The sequence below is a fragment of the Chaetodon auriga genome, chromosome 7 (genome assembly GCF_051107435.1).
Source record: "Chaetodon auriga isolate fChaAug3 chromosome 7, fChaAug3.hap1, whole genome shotgun sequence".
Classification (NCBI taxonomy): domain Eukaryota; kingdom Metazoa; phylum Chordata; class Actinopteri; order Chaetodontiformes; family Chaetodontidae; genus Chaetodon; species Chaetodon auriga.
The window spans coordinates 9,466,067-9,486,379 of NC_135080.1; the positions used below are offsets into that span (position 1 = coordinate 9,466,067).

General features: G+C 40.7%; 1 protein-coding gene and 1 long non-coding RNA gene across 3 annotated transcripts in view; one reads left to right on the forward strand and one right to left on the reverse strand.

The window, feature by feature from the left end:
* The first annotated feature begins 1,841 nt into the window (after window positions 1-1,841).
* On the forward strand, window positions 1,842-3,384 carry LOC143323006 (uncharacterized). Its single transcript, XR_013077375.1, has 3 exons — window positions 1,842-1,988; window positions 2,096-2,202; window positions 3,182-3,384. It is a non-coding gene; the product is annotated as an uncharacterized LOC143323006 (long non-coding RNA).
* Window positions 3,385-9,052: 5,668 nt separating this feature from the next.
* LOC143323871 (neprilysin-like) overlaps window positions 9,053-20,313 on the reverse strand; it is a 31,280-nt gene continuing 20,019 nt past the window's right edge. For both annotated transcript variants that reach the window (XM_076736020.1, XM_076736021.1), the window contains exons 9-23: window positions 20,172-20,306; window positions 19,516-19,617; window positions 19,280-19,416; window positions 19,013-19,106; window positions 18,289-18,417; window positions 15,515-15,613; window positions 15,330-15,407; window positions 15,005-15,108; window positions 14,586-14,644; window positions 14,069-14,188; window positions 13,569-13,702; window positions 13,097-13,162; window positions 12,135-12,230; window positions 11,525-11,601; window positions 9,053-11,348 (exon numbers count right to left, since the gene is read on the reverse strand). In XM_076736020.1, the coding sequence (XP_076592135.1) occupies window positions 11,249-11,348; window positions 11,525-11,601; window positions 12,135-12,230; window positions 13,097-13,162; window positions 13,569-13,702; window positions 14,069-14,188; window positions 14,586-14,644; window positions 15,005-15,108; window positions 15,330-15,407; window positions 15,515-15,613; window positions 18,289-18,417; window positions 19,013-19,106; window positions 19,280-19,416; window positions 19,516-19,617; window positions 20,172-20,306 (1,530 nt within the window). In that variant the 3' untranslated portion in view covers window positions 9,053-11,248. The remainder of the gene's footprint in view (window positions 11,349-11,524; window positions 11,602-12,134; window positions 12,231-13,096; window positions 13,163-13,568; window positions 13,703-14,068; window positions 14,189-14,585; window positions 14,645-15,004; window positions 15,109-15,329; window positions 15,408-15,514; window positions 15,614-18,288; window positions 18,418-19,012; window positions 19,107-19,279; window positions 19,417-19,515; window positions 19,618-20,171; window positions 20,307-20,313) is intronic.

The following is a 20,313-nucleotide window of genomic DNA, read 5'->3' on the forward strand; positions in this document are numbered from 1 at the left end:
GCAGCGAGGGAAATCCAAATGAAGGACAAAGTCTAAACAGCATTGATAAGTTAACACATGAGACACAGAGAGTAAACACAACCAGATCGAAGTAATGAAAGCGCCAACAGCCGGAAAATCACAACCTCCTGTGAGGAGAATTTGTAACCTTTATAGAAAAATACTGTTTTTGTGGTTGGAACAGAGGCCAATCCAACAGTCATGCAACATATTGTGCAAACAGTGTGTTATTATTCCATTTCCTGCTCAAAACACCAACCCACACCTCAGCTCTGTAATAGGGGTGAATACGCACCTTGAGCAACAGCGGTTGCGGGTCATCTCTCTCTCCACAGCAAAGGAAGGAAGAGGAAGATGATGCATTTGATAAACAGAAATTAATTCCACATGGGAGGGAAATCCGATTGTGGCTTACCAGGAGGAGAAAATTAGTTTGCTATTGAAGGGAGAGAATAGAGCGTGCAGTAATTTGGACTTAACAGGAGGTGTGTTCATTCACACCGCCAGGGAGAGCGGTTTCAAAACAGATGATGCAATTGTGGTTTTTATTATCTTAATATGAGACACAGTATAGTAGTTTGTAGCAACAGCCTTTCTCTCATTGCATGCACTTTACAGATCTGAAAAAAACCTTTGAATATGAATCTTTGATGGTCATCAACAGCCACGCTCTTCGGTGACAACAGGGGTTGGGTAATTCCATGTAATTATGCAATCAAATCAACCCCGTATCTCTCAAATCTCACCGTACTGATGATGGGCTATATGTGGCATGTGAGTGTGCTTGTGTAGATGTACAAATAGATTAGAGGGGCCTATTAATGATGAAAGGGGTTAGAGGGAGAAAGAGAGAGCTGTCATTTTCAGGAGCAGACCCTGTCAGTGACAAGTGTTCATCCAATTACACCATGAGTGCCCTCTCCTTTCTCTACTCTCTTTCTTCCCTTCCTCTCATCCTTCCTGTGCTCTTCATTTTCTGGACCACCTCGGCTTTCTCTTGCTCCTCTCTTCTTCTTCAGCCCTTGTGGGTCCTTAAATAGTCTCCAGTGATTACTGCTCCTTTCCTCTTCTCTCCTCTCCTCCTGTCTGCCCTTTTCCTTGCCTCTAAAGGAATAGTTTGACATTTTGGGAGATACGCTTATTCACTCTTTTACTCATATTCACTTGTATGCCATTCCCCTCGTTTCGTTCAACGTGTAGCTGCAGCTTATTTAACTTGTCTTAGCACAAAGACTGAAAACGGGGGGAACAGCTAGCCTGTCTCCGTCTGAGGTTAATAAAATCTGCCTCCCAGCACCTGTAAAGTCCATTAATTAACATGTTATATCTCTTTTGAGATTTGTCAAAAATAGTGGCTGTAACTTCATATTTATCCTACAAACATGAGAGCACTATCAGTGTTATCAAACTCTTGACAGGAAAGCATTTGATTCCCTTAAAGTCTGTGCACTGTGCTTCCTTTACAGACTCAAGGCCGTGCTCAAGTGCTTCAGTCATGCCATCATAAAACTGAACTGAATTTTGATCATATGCTGTTTACTAAAATGAGTTTTCCTGTAGCTCTGATATTGACCCATATTGGCGCAACTGAAGACAACCCAGTAAACCCTCTAGAGACAACGTTGCCAGCCCCAGGTGCAGCAGCTTCTCCAGGGGCATACATAAAGAGGAGCCCAGGGCCTGGCACAGCTGGGACTAGGTCCACAGAGAAAAGGGTGTGACAGGAATGGCCTCACCTCAAAGGGATGAGAGAAAATGTAGGTTTCTGTCAGTAATATTATGCTTTTTATGACACTAAGTAGAGGGGGACAGCCTGAGGGTAGATGGGACCGATGAAGGGCTAAGGATGGATTTAATTCCAAGTCCAGCAGATTTGTTCCACCCTGCCCTGCCGGATTCCAGTGTCAGCTCCTCACAGCATGGAACCTGGCATTGCACCCATCACAACAAGAAGATTAGAGCAGAGAGAGGTGCCATGTCCAAGAGAGGTAAGAAACCGACATTCCACGCACAAGACTGAGGCAAAAGTTCAATTCAATAAATCTTTCCACATCCTCCCAACACTGTGTTATTGTTTCTATATGTGTCTCTCTAGATGTGGGTCCAACAGCTTCATCCCACAAACTCTTCCCTGTTCTGCTGATCGTAGGATGGATTACTGCCTGCACTGCAGTTGTCTACTTTGTCTACATTTTTGCTTGGGTATATTATTCCATATTTAAAGTATTATATGTGCATGTATATACATGTATCAGTGAATGAACAATAGGGTACTGTATTATGTGAATGCCCCTCACATATAAAGTTTATATATGCCTTAATGGCTGTATTTTTAATGTATTTTTAGCCATGCTGCTGGCATGGCTCGGGGCATGTTGGTCTGTCAGATCGTCAGTCAGTCCACCTCTTTGGTGCAGACTGAATATTTCAATAGATGTTCGATGCATTGCCGTGAAACTTTATAGACATTGATGAGGACCCCAGAGTACAAATTTTATTGATTTTGGTGATTCTCTGACTTTTCCTCAAGGGCCCCAACAAGGTAGATATTTGAGGCTTTGAGTGATTTTTTTTGACAACTGCATTGATTGCCAAGAAATTTCTGAACAGACAATCATGTCTTAAACTTGCTAGATGTCAACATGGTAACATTGTCATTGTGTGCATGTTAGCGTGGTGATGTTAGCATTTAACTCAAAGCATCACTGCTCTTAAGTACAGCCTCTCAGAGCTGCTATTATGGCTACAGACTCTTAGTCTTGTTAAAACTTTTTTGTTGATTCTTTGGCTCATTGCACAGGCTTTGAGAGCTTGAAAAATCAACACATTCTCACTCCCAACTCGTCACATAATCACGCTTGGTCAGCACTAACCCTAACCCTAATCGTTAACCCTACTAAAGGGGTTCCCAGTGCTGTAAAAAAAAAGTGACGCTAAGGGGTCTTCACCACGATCTGTATGTGATGAGCTTTGAGAACAGGTTGCTAAAATGTAAGCACACAGTACCTCCAATATCAGACCAGTTTTATTTCATAAAGCTGCACGTGCACCTCCATTCAGGTGGTCAGTAGACGGTGAAAAGTAAATATCGTTCAGTTTTCAAATTGTACCATTCAGAGTGCAGCTTCAGCCAGTGTGTTTGTTCTTCTAATGGATTTTGATTTCTTTCTTTCTTTGGCAGAAAAGAGGTGTGCAAGGATGAAATTGAATTCAACACGGAAATTAAGTCCACGGGACACAGGGAAGAAAAGATGAACACTATGTTTTGATATTAATTTTCTGTAGTGGCTACATACTGTCAGCTATTTTCAGATGTGGAAATACTGGTATAAAAGTGAACAATGGATTGCAAAGGATGTTTGCCATGGTCCAGTCGTAATGAATGTTTAGCTCTGCACAAAGTTTCCTTTGGCATGAATAATTATCTGTCCTGTATAAATTAATCAAATAAACATATTTGTGCATTTTTCTTCCCTCGATTTATGTAATACATCACACGATCTTCTCTGCGCTGGGAATTCTAAGTCTTTTAGGCATCATGGATTTAAATCCATTACCATCAAATAGATGTCCTAATGAGAACACCCAGCTTCTTCTGTGAACAATGTCAGATGTGATACATTTCAGTTTTTGTGTATTCAGGCTTGTGCACCTCAGTCAGCAGAGCTCTTCAGAGTTAAAGTAGGACAAAAACAAACAGTGATTTGTAACTAAGAGGTAGTAAAATGAGGAGTGCTTACATTAGCATATGTGTGTGTTGGTGTGTGTGTTTGCGTATGTGTGTCCTCTGTTTATTCATGTCACACATCAAAAATATTGGGTGTTAGGACTGGCAATGGCATTGCCATGGCTACCACACGTCATTTTGAGTTGTCCCACACCCTCAGAGGATGTGAAGACCAAAACAATGGAACGAAAATTGAGTTGGGAGCTGTACTTTCTTAAACACTTTTAATTGTTATGTGCAGAGATGGCCCCTCGGGGGTGGGGGTTTAAAGCACTACTTCACTTTTGGCACATTGCTGAACTCAAGATTAAAGCTGAACTAAGCACAACCTCGTAGATTTCAACCATTATTTGGATTTCTGCTAGAAGCAATCAAACAACTAATGTTTGCCAGACATGTCAGCTCATAACTTGCCATTACAGTTGAGCCCCCAAATCTGTAATAGTAGCACTGTCAGCTTTAAAGAGCATTTTGAAGTCTGCATTTAATAACCAGGAATTAGATTGTCTGGTTGTTACTGCAGGTTGTGTCATATCCACTTTCCCATAAGCAGGAGGTGTAAGCCTTATAAGCCTTCGCAGGCCAAATAAGCCTGTACACTTGGTGTCATGTTGAACATGTGCGCCAGATGCAGACATTAGTTCAACAGGGCAATGAGGTTGAGATGGAAACTTTCCGTACCACAGAAAGGGTTTGTAGAAACACGTGATCCAACAAACACTTGCACACATATGTTCATCCAGAAAAACACGTGAGTGCATACAGTCACGCTCGCTCACGCACATACAGGCTTGTATTATACACACACGCTGCTTCATCAGGTTGTTCGTAACCAGTAGAATAATTATGTGTTTACTTCAAAAACAGCAAAACAGTGGCACTCATTTCCACAACCCCAGCAGCCAGGCTCAGTTTGGCATTTCTGTCCTCAAGTAGATCATCAGCAGGTACACCACATGGTGCTGTGTAATAAGATGTCTTCCATGTGTAGCAGATTAACTTTACCATCTAGAGTTCATGTTTATTTATGTGCTGCTTGCACGGTGGAATGCATTTATTTGGTGACAAACAACAAAATTAATACCAGTAATAACAGTGCGTGTAACGTGCGTGCACATCATACATTGTTAAAAATAAAAATGTAATCAAATAGATGCTATAAAAACATACCTGTAACAAACTGGTAATTCTACTGCTGGTAACAGCAGTAGAATTGCTAGTACCTGTAGTGGTGGTTGCAGACCAGGCCTTTGAACAACCTGGCCTAAGGCAGGTCATTTCAAAGTCTGAGGGCAAAGCTCCACCTCAGTTGGTCTTAAACTTGTTTTCGGGATCACAAAAAGGGCCCTACGTGTGAATCTGGTGCTCTTTCCTGACTCAAGTTTGTTATAACAGTAGCTTTAGGCCAGATCCAACTGTGCTTTAAAAAAAATCAATAAGACCTAAAAATAAATTCAGATACCAAAAGCCACAATTGAAGTAATGTGATTTTGTTGTGTAACTACAGAGCTGCTATATTGTGATGTAGTGTTACAACCACGAGAGTCCACAGGACTTTCCTCAAATGATTAAAAACTGCAGAAGAGAGGTTGCATCTCTCTCCATGAAAAACTGCATCTCTTTCAAGCAGCTGCTTGTTTATGCCTCAATGATGTTCTTTAAGAGTGACTCATCATTTTAGTCAACTGTATCTGTGCACGAACAGTGTGTAACAATGCAAGAAGCGGCAACTGCTGTGCTTATGGATTATTTGGCCTAACGAGAGCATCGAGCAATGGAGAGCAAAACGAATCCTGTAACCAGAAGCCCCGCAGAGTCCTGCATGTCAGGGAAGTGGCATTTCCCATTGTGACAGAAAGTGTGTTACATCAGCCGAACCAATTAAGTGCTGTGACCTTCATGCCAGTCCCAAACTTGAAGCAGTTAATTAGAATTGCATAGTCTACATTGTCACTGACCACACTAAGATGTAAAAGTAATGAAACTGATCTTTCACCTGTCTGCCACTAAAAGAGGATCAATGGTTACTTTAATGGCGGATGCAAAACACATTCAATCAAGAGGGTTTCTAGATAAATGTTGTTTTGATTGATTAAAGCTATTTGCTGGTTTGAAACAACATCTAAAATTCTTTAAAAAAAATGTAATTGGGATTTGAGTGATTAATGATCCTATTTGTGGGGGGTGTGGTTGAAGTACTGCATGATTAAATAAGAAAGGAAAAAGTTAAATGCAGTGCAGCAACGTGAGGAGAAGGAAAAAAGCATGAATGACTTTGTCCACATTGCTAAATTACACAAATGGTGAGGTGTCAGTACCAGGATCAGTGTTTTAAGTTTGTTAGAGCAAACAAACACGCAGCTTGACCCATTCGAGGGAGCAAAGTCATCTGTAATGCTTTTAGGAAAGCAGATCGCATATTGTCGTCTTGTAATTTATCTTTTGTATTGTGTCAATCACCACAAGCTCGTCTGAACAGCACAGATATGTTAAACAACCACAGGATGTCACTGTTTTACATTAATTATGGAGTGAGCCCATTTACCTTTGTGAAGACTCAAGTAGGCAATAAAGATAAGATAAGATAGGACTTTATTGATCCCACAGCAGGGAAATTTAGTCATTACAGCAAGCAGGTTACAAAAAGCAGGCACAGTGGCATAAGAGGTCAAAAAATAAAAATATAAAAGTTTACAAGATACAGAATAGAAAAAACAGCTATGTCTATGTACATTTGTACAGATTATTAAAAAGTGTTTATTCTGAGACCGATGAAGTGAGACTTGCAGTTTCTGGGTTTTCAGGATTAAATAGTAATGACAAGTTATCTGTAAGTGACCTGTGATATTTAGATTTTCAACAGGTGTGAGTTGCTTCCAGGTAAACTTCAGCGATTAAATGTTGATTCTTTGAGGCTCACTGTGTCGCTTGTGGTTATATCAGCATTTGAAGTATAGGCTATGTCACATCTGACAGTTCCAGCACTCAGTGTACAGTGTGGCACTTATATCGAATACATAAAGCCTCAATGTGTGAAATTAGACAGGTTATAGGGATACTGCTTTCCTTTACTGCCGGTGCCCTCACTGACAAAAGCCATGTGCTTTTAAATGGAAGAAGTCATCCAATTTAGGTTTTAAATCGGGAGCATCAATAATAGTGAGACTTTGGGAGAGAAGGATTTTTCTTTTATGCCAGCACCTGGAAGATTGTTGGTATCAAAGCTGTGGAAATTAAAACTTTTTACAGAAAACTGTGCCCATTTAAAATCAGAATGGCTGGTTATCAGTGGCCTTTAACAATGAGAGCACAGTGAAAGTGCACTTCACAATAAGAGCTCCTTTCAAATCAAGTATGCAATAGCATGGTGCCCACTCTAATTGCCTACCTGAAACATTTTCTCACTTGTGATCCTCATGCATAACTTGCACATTTCCTTATGTGTGCTTTTGTGCGTGTGTTCTTTGCAGGTGTGAATGGGAGCATTTGTCTTGCGCTCCCTTTCATTCACCTCAGTCACCACACACTGCCCCAAACACTGCTGCACACACACACACACTGGCAGGCATTCCAGAGGCCGCATGACCGTCCCCCACACACACACATACCACTGGACCCACCAGGGTCGCCCAAAGGGCACACGAAGGAAAGCCGAGTCATTTTATGACTTGAGGGCAACGGAGGGGAGCAGAACTTTGTATTGAGAGCAAAACCAAAAGCAGGTCTAGCATTGGTGACTTTCTAAAAACTGCCTTAAAGATCAGAGGTTTAAAGTCCAGATGTGTTTTTTTTTTTAACTGACAGATATGTTTTCAATCAAGTCATGCTTCTCGTTCTTATTAAAGTTTTAAAGTTTACCATGTTACTTGAGGATAAAACCTCAGCCTTCTATAGCACAAAACAGCTCCCAGGAACATGCTGAGGTGCTGTAATGTTAGCTGTGATGTTAGCAAGCATAGCTGCTAATGACAGGGAGGGTGAGAGCACGAGGAGAGTGGGTGGTGTGAAGCAGTTATCTGCCAGTGCTACCAGCCAACGAGAGTGAAAGGGGAAGCCAGGCAGTAAATAAGGAATTGTAACTGATATTCAGCTGAAAACAATACTTGAATGAGTATCAGAGAGGTGGAAATGCATTCACCACACACTCGCACAGGCTGCATGGAATAAGATATAAAGAATAAGTCACCAAATGAACAGAAGGGTGTAAGATTTTTTTACAGCAAACCTGTTTGACTCCACCTTGGTGACATTTTGTGGAAAGCAGAGTAAAACCCAAAATATGCTGTTGCTGCTCCACTTACTAAGGGTAGTATATTCACATTAAAGTCGTTCAGTTGAAGCAATGTGGTGTAAACCACTAACAGGCTGAATGTATATGTATATTGTGGTAAAAGCTTTTTTTTTTTTTTTTAAAGAAATAAATGCAATGAAGGTCATGAACTCCCACACTTTACTTTTGTGTATTTGCACAAGTGTGTGTTGGTTCTGGCCCCTCTTGCACTCCCCCATTCCTGCAGATATTTTTGACACTTGGCTTCAAAGTTCGGCCTGGTGCTCTTACTTGGCACCCCTGCCGTATACATCTCGTACATTATAATTCTCTTTGGCTCGCTTCTTTTACCTCTGAACTTCTTATTCCCTGTATGCTTGCCTGTCCAGTTTCAGCCTGGGTACAAGCCGTTCCCATGCCAGAAAATGTGCTTACTGGTTCATTGCAGCATGGGGTATATTTACCAGTAGGCAGCTTGGGAGCAGCCATAAAGATATTGCACATTCGTTTGTTTGCATCATGCCTTTGACTTACTTCACACATTGGCCCCCAATGCTTATAGATCAAATTAGTGGGAAAAGAGTCAGGGCTAATGCTGCATTTAAATTAATTTGTTCTTTTCCTGTCTCTGTGGAAATTACAAAATGAAACTAAACTCCCATATTCCTAATACTCCCCTCAAGTCAGTAATACTGTATGAGTGAAACAAAAATAGCATGTCGGAATATCTGTCTATAGTTTAACCCTTAAGAACACTGCAGGCTGCACACTTTGTAAGTGGTATAAGGAAACAGCTGCAGAATTTCAGCTTCTTTTTTTTTTTTTGCAAATCATGTCCAACATTATCTTTAAGTCCAGCATTAAAAAAACATTTCTCATTTTGAGGCTCTGCCAAAAATAACTACCAATGCTTAAGATGTAACGTGATATTGTTTTGTATTATATTCAAGGGCTTGTATATTATCAAGAATATTTTCAGATGCTCAAACAACACATACACACACACACGCACAAACCTTGTAGGACTGCTCGCCTGCAGGCTCAGCATGTTATTTAAAGATTTATTTGAAAAGAAAAAAAATGCTCCTCAAGATGATTATCAGTCATTATTATAAAGTATCTAAATACAGGCAACTGAGGTATATCTGTCTTTCTACAGGTGGAGTGAGAGAGAGAGAGAGAGAGAGAGAGAGAGAGAGAGAGAGAGAGAGAGAGAGAGGCAGAAAAAAGAAAGCCTGAGGGAGTGAGTGACAGTGACAGAGAGACAGGAAGCTTGCACAAACAATGGTAAGAACAAACCGTGTGGAAACAACAATGTATAAAAGCTGGACATGGAGGGTGTCGTATACAGTCTGAAGAAGGGGTCTACTTGATCATAGCACATCATTCATTACACTAATTTCTATGTAAAAAGCAAAGGCAAAAACGTCCACAATTAACGACCTAGTATCACAGCCTCACATCACATTTTAATGTAGAAAACAAAGCAATACAAAACGATGAATCCTAAACTGACCACTGACTTCAAAAAAAACGTCCGCATTCAAAAAAACGCATGCACTTTTCAAAAGTTCATCAGGCTCTGGCAAAGATTCACCCTGCAGATTAAAATAGATAAGATAAATATTCCTCTCCAAAAGCTTAATTATATCGTTGGTCAATTGAATTTGCTTCAGTGCGTGAAAGAATCATAAAGTGGCACACTTTGCGTGATTAAACTAATGTCAAACTGAGAGATCACTAACCTTTCTTAAAGGAATAGCTCAACATTTTGTGAAATACACTTATTCTCTTTCAGGTTGGTTAAGAATACTGATACCACTTTCATATCAGTCTTAAATATAAAGCTCCAGCCTGGAGATGGTTATCTCAGCTCAGCATTAAGACTGGAAACAGCACATTTAAAGCTCGCCAATGATCACATATTTTGTTTGCTCGATCCAGAGAAAAATGGAAGGGTGAAGGCTCCAAATTCTGAGGCTTTGTTATCACAATTAGGGTTGGCAGGCAGCTTGGCAGAGACTAGATTAATTTCAAAATTAACAATAAGCAATGTGGAAATTAGTGAGCTTTAGAGGTGCTTTCCAGCCCATATGCTAAGATAGGCTACCCGGCTGATTGTAGTGTACAGACACGAGTGCGGCCTTGATCTTCTGATCTGAATCTTGCAAAGAAAGAACATAAACATGTTTGTGGAAAAAGTCAAATTATTCCTTTAATGTCACATTTTCTTATCCTTTGTTCTCCTGTGAATTCACGTACACTCTCTCGCACACAGTAGCACAACAGATCATATAAGGCATACCAGTTTGCTTGCAGCGATAATAATGACGTACAAAGACTGGAAAACACATAGAGACAAGGATCCATAGAGAAACACACAGGAGGCTCAGTGAATATATAAAAAGGGTCTGGTGTCTGTCGATTGTCAGCTCAATGATTCATGACCCACTGTCATCTTAAAGGCGAAAACTTCATTTTGGTTTATTTGATATACTGCTAATGAACAGCAGCCGCCTGTCAACTGCATTTAAGTCATTAACATTAAATATAGAACAATATTGTGTAATGTTTGATTACGGTTAAATATTTACTGGTCTATTCGACAAAATAAATTCATATTTTCTTTAATAATTTACCTAATCTAGCCCTACGTATTAACAAAGAGTACATTACGAATACATTGTAGCGTGTATCAGCATGTAGATGAAGGCTGAAACCAGCTGAGGTTTTATGTGAGGCGTACAGCTCAATCCCACATACAGTACAGTGGTTCAGCCCTGTTACATGTATATAAGCATGAGTGGGTGTGTGGTGTATTCATATGCCAGTGGGTTTGAGCACATTTGTCTGTCTGCCCTCTGTTGCCAACTACAGTATTTTGACACTCAAATACACATCGCCGGACGCACAAATGATGAATACAACAAGACAAAAATGGAGAGAAGAAAAATAGAAATACAAGGAGTGATTGTATCCAGTGAGTAGCAGATTAATCAGGCTGATTGAATGAACTACAGTATCAGAGTCGGAGAGACTGTCCTCCGTCTGTCCGTGAGGGTACAGTCCACTGCTTTCCTCGGAGGAAGTGCGTACTGCAATGTCAGTCCACCAGCCCTGGTCCATCCTGTAAAGAGCCAAGGGGAGCTTCCACTTCCCTGTAGCCCCCCACGAGTGCTCCAACAGTCAGAGGGGAGAGGTACTGTAAGGGGACCCACGTCAGAGCAGTCCCCGTCCCAGAGGTCTGGAGGTCACCACACACGGCAGATGTTGTCAGGGACCATGTAGCTGCTCTTGTTGCAGTTGAATGCTTTGGCAAATTCTGGGAAATTTTGAAGGGAGCCCAGTACCCTGTGACATACACGGAGGAGATTATTGGTTGGGATTAAAGCAACTGTATTAGACAGACACTTGAAACGGAAATTTACATTGCATGTCATCCTGTCATGGTTTTAAAATGTTAGCTACAACTGTAATTTGTTTCCTGTCCTTTGCCCCAAGTGCATGGCTGATTGATGTGAATATACCTGAATTTCCCTGGACTGTGTACGTCTACTTTGATGGAATTAACAGCTTGCTCTGGTCGGTGTGTTCCACACCACACCTGAAAAATACAGAGATTACCACGTACTGCATTAGACCAATAACGACCACTTATCCATCCATCCATCCACCAAATCATCCACCCTCTGATCCATCCAATTATCTAATTATCCATCCACCCATCATCCATCCATCCAGTCATACCACTATCCATCTTTTCATTCATCCATCCACCCAATCATCCATTGTGCCATCTATCCATCCATCCATTCACTACCTGAGCAAAGACTAGGAAGGAGAGTTGAAAAGACAGACATTAGGATGAACTGCATCAGAACAAAAATGTTGCTTGTCATATCACCAAATCCTGTACTCAGTTTCCAATTATTCAACCATCTAACCATTCATCCACCCAGTCTTTCATTCCATCTATTGGTCATTCATCTGTCCACCAAATCATCCATTTATTCATCCATCCATCAGTTACTGTACTGCATCAATCCATCAATATTCCATCCATCCATCCATCCATCCATCCATCAATCCAGCAATGAATCAGTTATCAATCAATGCTTCAGTGCATCCATCAACTACCTGAGCAAAGTTTAGAAAGAAGAGTTGATCGTGGGAAAGGTCAATGCCAGGAAGGGGTGGCTCCTCTCCATGCTCCTTCACATAGTTCTTATAGGCCTGCAGTATTAATAGAAGACAAATGTTCTCATCTTGTCCCACGAAAATATCAAAAATGGCTCAAAATGTCAGAATCGCTACTGATGATAAAAATCTAGCCAAGAAGCTTTTCACCTCTGCTAATTTAATATGGATATTGCTATTAGCACTTGTATTATATGTGCTTCATAATAATATTTCTGACTCATTTCTATTCAAGGGTAAACATGGAAAATAAGCAATAAACGAAAAGTATTAAATCTCAAATAAATTGCTCCAATGTTATTTTGTTGTCTTCATCAAAATGTCTAATTTCTGAGGACACTGCTTGTCTGAATGGATAGAAACTCTGAAGCAGTTGAAGATTTCATGTGTTTATTGCAACAAATTTGTTGCTGCAGCCGCTTATCTAACCTACAATTTCAGCAATTAAATTCACATTTAAGTTTTTTGTCACATTTTCTGTCCAGCATGAAACTGCTGGTACATTATACAGGTATGTGGCCTGAAACCTTGTTATTCATCCTGGAATAACAAAAGAGCACTTTCCCTCAAAGACCAACAAAATTGACAATGTTAATGTGAATAAACACTTGTATGTCGTTATGATTGATCTACAATAACAATATTTGTTCTCTTGTATTGCATTCAAATGCCTGTCTTTGTTCACCTCTGGTCAAAACTGCCAAAAATCAGCAGCAACACCATGTCGTTCATTGTTGTGTTTACAATAGCTAATGAGCCAGTCAGTGACCTGGCAAAATGACACATCTATTAATGATAGCATGCAGATGACAATAACAAACCACAGACTGAATGCAATCCTCTGTCATCTTTAAACCAGGGCTCTTAAACCAAGTTTCCTCCTTTGTTTTCAGGCTCATTACCTGATATGCTTGCCGTATCCCTCCATTGTCAGCAATGTTCTCCCCGAGGGTGTTGTTACCATTTAACTAGAGAGGGAACATAAGAGAGAGAACACAAAGATTGGCAGGGGAAAAGGACAGAGGGGGAGATGGTAATTTTTCCTCTGTATTTGAGCAAATCACAGATATCACTGTTTGGGATACAGGAAATCGTCTTTCCAGGGGATAAAAGGAGGATTGTTCAAAGCAATAGGACAGATGAGGGGAGACAAAGAGAGGGAGAGGGATTGATATGTCAACACAAACTATTAAAGACAGCTGAAGCAGAGAAGAGATGAGCCTGCAAAAGCAGGGAAAAGCTGGAAATAGATAGGTTGGCAAAGATAATAGGAAAGCAGACAAATTAGACAAAAAGCAAGGTTTGGGTGCTGGAAAGTCTGCAAAAACTTAAGAAAATGAAGAAAGAAGAGGGAGAGAGATTAGATCTACATACATGAAGTCCATTGGCCAGGTCCCAGGAAAAGTTGCCATACTGATTGACGATGCACTTTGACAGATCCAGGAACCTCTGAGTGGAGTCTGGTGTCCACCAGTCCTTCAGGTCACCGTCTTTATCATAGTTACGACCTAAAACAAGAGGCCAAATGCTTGAAAGAGATGATGACACATCCATTATTTTTTATCTGAGATCTGTGGTAAAATGCTGCAAGTGGTGTCAATTACATGTTTCCATCCCATTTCATTCATTTCCATTGTGCTTCCGGGTGTCTTGCATTTGTGGATGTCAGTGTGAAATAATGGTGACATTTTGAAATTGAACATAATAACTATTTAAAACAGAGAAAATGAGTGTGCGCAGAAATGCCATTTCAAAACATTTGTTTCTGAAGTGGTACCAGCTACAGAAAGGAAAATATTTTGATCCAAATACCAATATAATCTGCCAAAGCTGCCTCTGAGAGGAACAGAGAGCAACAGTGTGGAAAATCATACCATTGTCATCAAAGCCATGTGTGATCTCGTGACCGATTACCATGCCGATGCCACCATAGTTGAGAGATTTAGTCTGGCCTTTGCTGAAGAAAGGTGGCTGCAGGATTCCTGCAGGGAACACTGACACCAGGGAAAAACACAAAGACTAAATAGGTTTGACTTTACAAAATGCTGAATAATCGCACACATGTATGCTGTCATGAAATGTCGTAACTCGGTGAATATGTGAAAATACCAACATGTCCTCATACATAAACGGCTGAATAACTCGATTGGCAATGATTCCCAAAAGGACACATATGACTACTGGAAAGCACCAGCGACAGGTGTGCCGGACACTCGTTGTGAAATGGTTGCAGTTTGCTTACTTGCTTTTTACACTGCCTTACCCTCCATTGCTGCCATCGTAGATACTACGACCACTAGATATCGAGGCATAACCATAAAAGTAAATATGGGTTGTAATAATCTATTCACACCAGCGACCTTTCTCTGGTGAGGATGGGCTGGACAGTACCTATTTGGTTTTTGCTGGATGAGTAGAAGGCGTTGACAACAGCAGCTCCAGTTACCCACCTAGAGAAAACAAGGAGGTTGGAATTACAGGATATTACAGTAAAGAGCACTATAGTGCGGCACAATTCACAATGAAAGATATTAAAATTAACCTGTGGTTAATAACAACAAGCTATTATTAGCTTTCCTGCTGTGCTTAGTGGAAAGCTGAACTGTATCTGCGAGTAGGAGTTTGTGTGGGAGAATGTGAATTCACTGTGCTACATGCAAGACAGTGTGTTACACCAAAGCACCATAAGCACTAAGTCATTTATCATTGGTGATCTCAACACTTAAAATTGTAATTTTAAATGACTACACATCTGGAATAGGCTTGTTTGCTGAGCATTAATTTAATTGTGCCCCCACGGGGAATCTTACTCCTCTTTGTTGACTTTGACTCTGAGTTTCCGCAGGCGTTTCTTCTGCACATACTCCAGGTTCTGTAAGATGTTTTCAAAGTACTCCTCTGCACTGTAGCTCAGCTGACACCGACACACAGCCAGAGAAACAGGAGGATTAGCCGTGATGAGAGCTATCAACACTTGGTCATATATTCTCCAGCAAAACTCATAAAAGCCAAGAATTCGCTGAGATGTTTTCATAGAACTGATACGCAGCTTCAATGAACCCACTCTGTATTCTGTTCCACTAATTCAGCGAAAGAAGAAAAACATTCATAATCACATCTTTTTCAGACACTCACATCTTTGTATTCATTGTTAAGGTATTCATCATCCATTATGTTGTCAGAATATCCAATCCGTTCTCGAATAGCTCGGGCCTACGGAAAAGTAGAGGATAACATTTGACAAACAAACGTCTTAGTCATCACGTATCCTAAAAAAACAGAATAAAACACATTATACCGATTATTATTACGACCATTACCTTCTCCTCAGCTGCCTTTTTGGTCTCTGCATCCATCCAGGTCAGGTCATCGAGGTTACTAATAAACACTTCCCGAATGTCTTTAATCATCTCCTCCATCTGATGCCCACACACACAACAGCACAAGAGACAACAGTCACAAATATGTCACTTTTATACACCAATCACATCTATATCATGAGAAAATCTCAACATTAACTGTCAGTCAGTGCAAATTGTCCAGAGTGTGGGAGGTTTTCTCATAAGGTCTGCAGAGAGGATCCGGTGGAAAGCACACACATTAAAAAAAATAAATAAATCTTGCAACATATTGTGCAACACAGTCATAAAAACACACTTCCCTGAATCAGGCCTCATCATTACAGAGTCATATATCAATGTAGAAGCACTCAGGGTTACACTCCCTCTGTGTGGGAGTCTGATGACCTTGGGTAATATTACTGGTGTAATAATGTTTGCGTGATTAAAATGACAGATGAAATAGTAACAAAAAGATCATCAATTATTTTTATGTATGAGTAAGAGGAAGTGAGGCAATGACAGGCGCAATTACATCATGGTCAGTGACTAAAAGACAGTTAAAATGATGGCATGCAGAAATGCTATGAGGGCATTTCTGGTTCTTGAAAAAAGTCTCATCTGGTTGTTTCAACATTCTCTACAGCAGATGTCTGCTGTACGGGCTGCAAATTTGTAGATGCATAATTGATAATGCTTCCAATTTACATTCTGCATCTTAAGATCTTTAAATGTTTAAATTTACTTATCGGTGAAACCAGCAGTCTTAGGGTTGAATTTTGTGTTACTGAAATAATCTACAGCCTCCCTTTCTAAATTAGAAATCTCTAAATTAGAGAAGAGGTACTTGAGCTTATGTATCACCACCACTACGATGTGCCGAATTAAACAAACAAGTAATGCCATACAAATAAATATTTCATTTCATATATGTCAGCATATTTGTCCTCACATTTTTTCTATTTTTATATGCAAATTCACAAGCCAAGGTGCTCTAAAAGCCACATCTAAAGCTCAGTGTTCATTGGGAACCTGTGGTGTAAGTTTAACAGTCCTAAATGCTCTTGAGTTCACAAGAATTTACCACGATGGCATAATGCTGTGAATGCCATGTACTGTACCTTGTTACTGGACCGCAAAATGCAAAATTTTGTCCACAAACAAGCCGAAAACCGAATTAAAATAAGTCACAAAAAAGTACCTGAACCAATAAAAGAATGAAAGCAAAGTAGGGAGGGGGGAAATTAAAAACTGCAGTGACGGCGAAGGTCACCCTTCCAGATCCCTCTGACCACAGTTGTGCTCTGAGACCACAGTGGGCTGACAGAGGGATTCCAGTGTCTCATCATATCAGCAGACCCCTCGCTAACACACTGCACAAACCCTTGGACAGCATGCAGTGGTTCGCCACAAACCAGCAGGGACTACTATCGATGAGGCATTTCTGAAAACCTTTTACCATACAGCATGTGTGTATGCAAGTGAGTTTGTGTTGCACACATGCATATACTGTATGTCTGTGGTTGCATAAATGAGTGTCTGCTTACATGTGAAATGCTATAATATAATTTACAGGGGTCAAATGCAGGGTTTATATACAATGGAAAGCCTACAAAATCTGCATGTATCATGAGAGTTTGCTTTAGAAATGTAATGGTTTCCCATTATGGGCACTTATCCACTGCAATTAAATTTGATTTAATTCACTCTCAGTTCACTCTGAGAACACATAGAGACATAGCATATACTCTAAGAATCAAAGATCAAAATACTCATTATGCTGAAAGAAATGCTCCTGTGAGTGATATATTCTTATATATCATGTTTTTGGATTATTGTCATAGTGTAAGTAGTGTCATAGTGTCATCATGTGTAAGCAGTATTTCACCGTTACAGTTCGTCCAATTTTAACTTCTTTATTGACTGTAGAGTAATTTAATCTATAAGAAAACATCATTTTGTAGAAGCTGATTGTATTTTGGATGTGAAATCTTTATCATTATCTAGTAACTATAACTGTCAAATTCAAATTCATTCTGCTGATTATCATACCATAAATATATTTCTGTGGCTGAGAGAAGGTTGGTATGTTAGGAACGCAGTGTGTGTGTGCCAGCTGCAGGTCAGCTCACCACACTTATAAACATACATGTATGGCCATGCATTTGGTGAAGGGGGTGTTGATACGTCCATATATCACACAAACAGACATATGCACGTCCACAAACTAAAGTGGGCAAAAATCCAGAAGATGGCAGAGATTTACGGTGTGTGAGACTCTCAGCATTACGACAGATGTGCACAGTCACACACACAATCTGAGTCATGTGCCAAAACACACGCACACACACACACACACAAATGTCCAGTGTGGGTGGTGTGTGCATGATAACAAGGACACCTTGTTCAGGTGTTTTCAATGGGTGCATGCAAGAAATACAGCACTGTGGTGGAAATGTAAGACACAAAGGTGACAAGAAAACAGGTGAGAGACAAAAATACACTGGGATGCAATGTGCCCTGAAACACATGTCCTCATGCTGCATGAATGAATCACTGAATACATAAACACTGTTTGTGTGAAAACATATGCTTCAGTACCAGTTCCAAGCGTCAATAAACAGCAAAACATAGCATTCAGTTATGGATTACACAGTTTGTAGGCTGTTTAATGAGGAATTCCACTGATATTTGTAATAGATTTTTATCCCGCATTAAATCTAATCTAATGGAAGAATAATCCACCCCCTACTGACCAGTTCTTTGCTCTTTTCAGAGAAGGCCTCCTGCACATACAGTCGTCCTACAGCATTGTCCATGTTGTTGTTGACGTAAAGTGCACACTGTCGCCACACTGCTGCCTCTGACGTTGTACCAGAAAGAGCCTGCAGGGAAAGTAACGAGACGCTGATCAATTAGAGATGCAGGATAAACCACTCAGCATACTGGATAAAGAGGCTCAGGACAATTCTTTATTTGCGGCTCAATTATGCGCTACCATTACACTTTGGACTATAAGAAATAGGGCAGAGGGGAAATGATTAAATTAAGAAGAGAGTCAGGATTAGAAGAGTTGTAAATGTGGAGAACAATATGAATGGAGCTGAGTATGGACATGTAATGTTAATGAGAGCCCGACCGATACCTCTTGTTAGCATATATCCCAAAAAGCAGTAGCAAGAAACTGCAGAAAACAGTCATTTATTTTCACCAAGGCACCACATGTATTTTTAGCTATTTTAACAGAATGGCTCTAGGGATAGTCGGTCCAACACTTTGGTCTAGATTAAAACATTTCAACTATTTTGTGAACATGAATCCCGCTGACTTCGGTGGTGCCTTGACTTTTCATCTTGTGCCATATGAGACTGACATTTTTGTTTTTAAGTGAAATATCTTGACAACTAGTAACATCTGATACAGACATTCATCATGTGGTTATCTACAGGCAGGTTCAGTGTCAGGGTCCTGGCTGCTTACCTTTCGGAAGGCTTTCCTGGTGTCCCTGTAAGCTCTGCTGAGGCCAACCACCATGTTCATAGCAAAACGCCACACCATGTAGTTCTGCAGGTCCCTGTGAGGAGAGGAAGGACGGAGAGACTCTGTTGCTTACACAAAGCTGTGATACAGTTTTAGTAATGGGCAAGCAGCTGTTTTTACTGCTGCAGTGCACTCCCGCCCCCACAAACACACACTCACAAACAAGCCATTGTACACAAACATAGCCACAAGCTCATACAAACAGACCTCTTGGTGTATCTGGCCAAGATAAGGTTGAGTCTTCTGTAATAGTTGGGAGAGTAGTTTATGACCTTCTCGGTGTCAGGAACGCTGATGTTGACTGTATTCATTATCTTAGCGGTGAAGTAAGTCCAGTTGAATTCCTTCAGGACGAGTCCGAAAGAGGAGAAAAAGAATGTTAGAAAGAGGAAGGACGGCAAAAAGACACGACACGTTCTGACAGATAGAGAGTGTATTTTTACCTGCGATTCAACCTCAAGGGTGAAGTTGGCGTTCAGATCACCCAGTTCCATCTTGTTGTAAAGCAGCACTGGGTTGTTACGGTCCTCTGGAGTATCAGTAGCCTTGAAGCGCGCAAGAAATATACATTGAGAATTAAGAATGCTGTCACAACATAAACCTCCTGTTTCCTGACACATGCATACAATTTGCTGTGCAGGTCCAGCAGCAACAAACATATTTGAAGTCCCAGGAGGCATTGGGTCTGTAAATGTCAGAGCTCGAACTGTGACGGCCTTGTAAAAGCCAACAGCCTAGTGGAAGGGAAGTGGAGCATGGCAGTGAGCAGAGCAGACCAGCACAGAATGACAAACATGGACTGTGCAAACCTGTTGATGTCTGAGAAAAGTTGCGGCGTAGGGATCAGACTGGTTAACAGCTTGTTTTACACGGCAGCTGCTCCCGACTGGAGCCACAAACTCAGAGTGAGAAGAGAGGTTTGGGCTACAAATGGAGGAGCGGAAGGTCATTCTGTCAGAAATCATTTGCTCAAAAAAATCCTCCTGTTGTGTGAAGCTGAGATAGAAGATAAGGTATGCGTTGCTGGAAAACATGGCCTAAAACAACAACGGAGTGCTCTTTTAGACACTAAATTCTCAGAGCGTGAATGCACACTTACGTTGGCGATGTCCCTCTCCAGGTCCATAACTCGTGCCACCTCCTCTTTGATGCTGGTTTCGTTGATGGCAAGTTTCCGGTCAGTACGGATCAGCTTAGCCAGGTCAATCATGAACTGCTTGTAGGCCCGACATGCCTGTCAA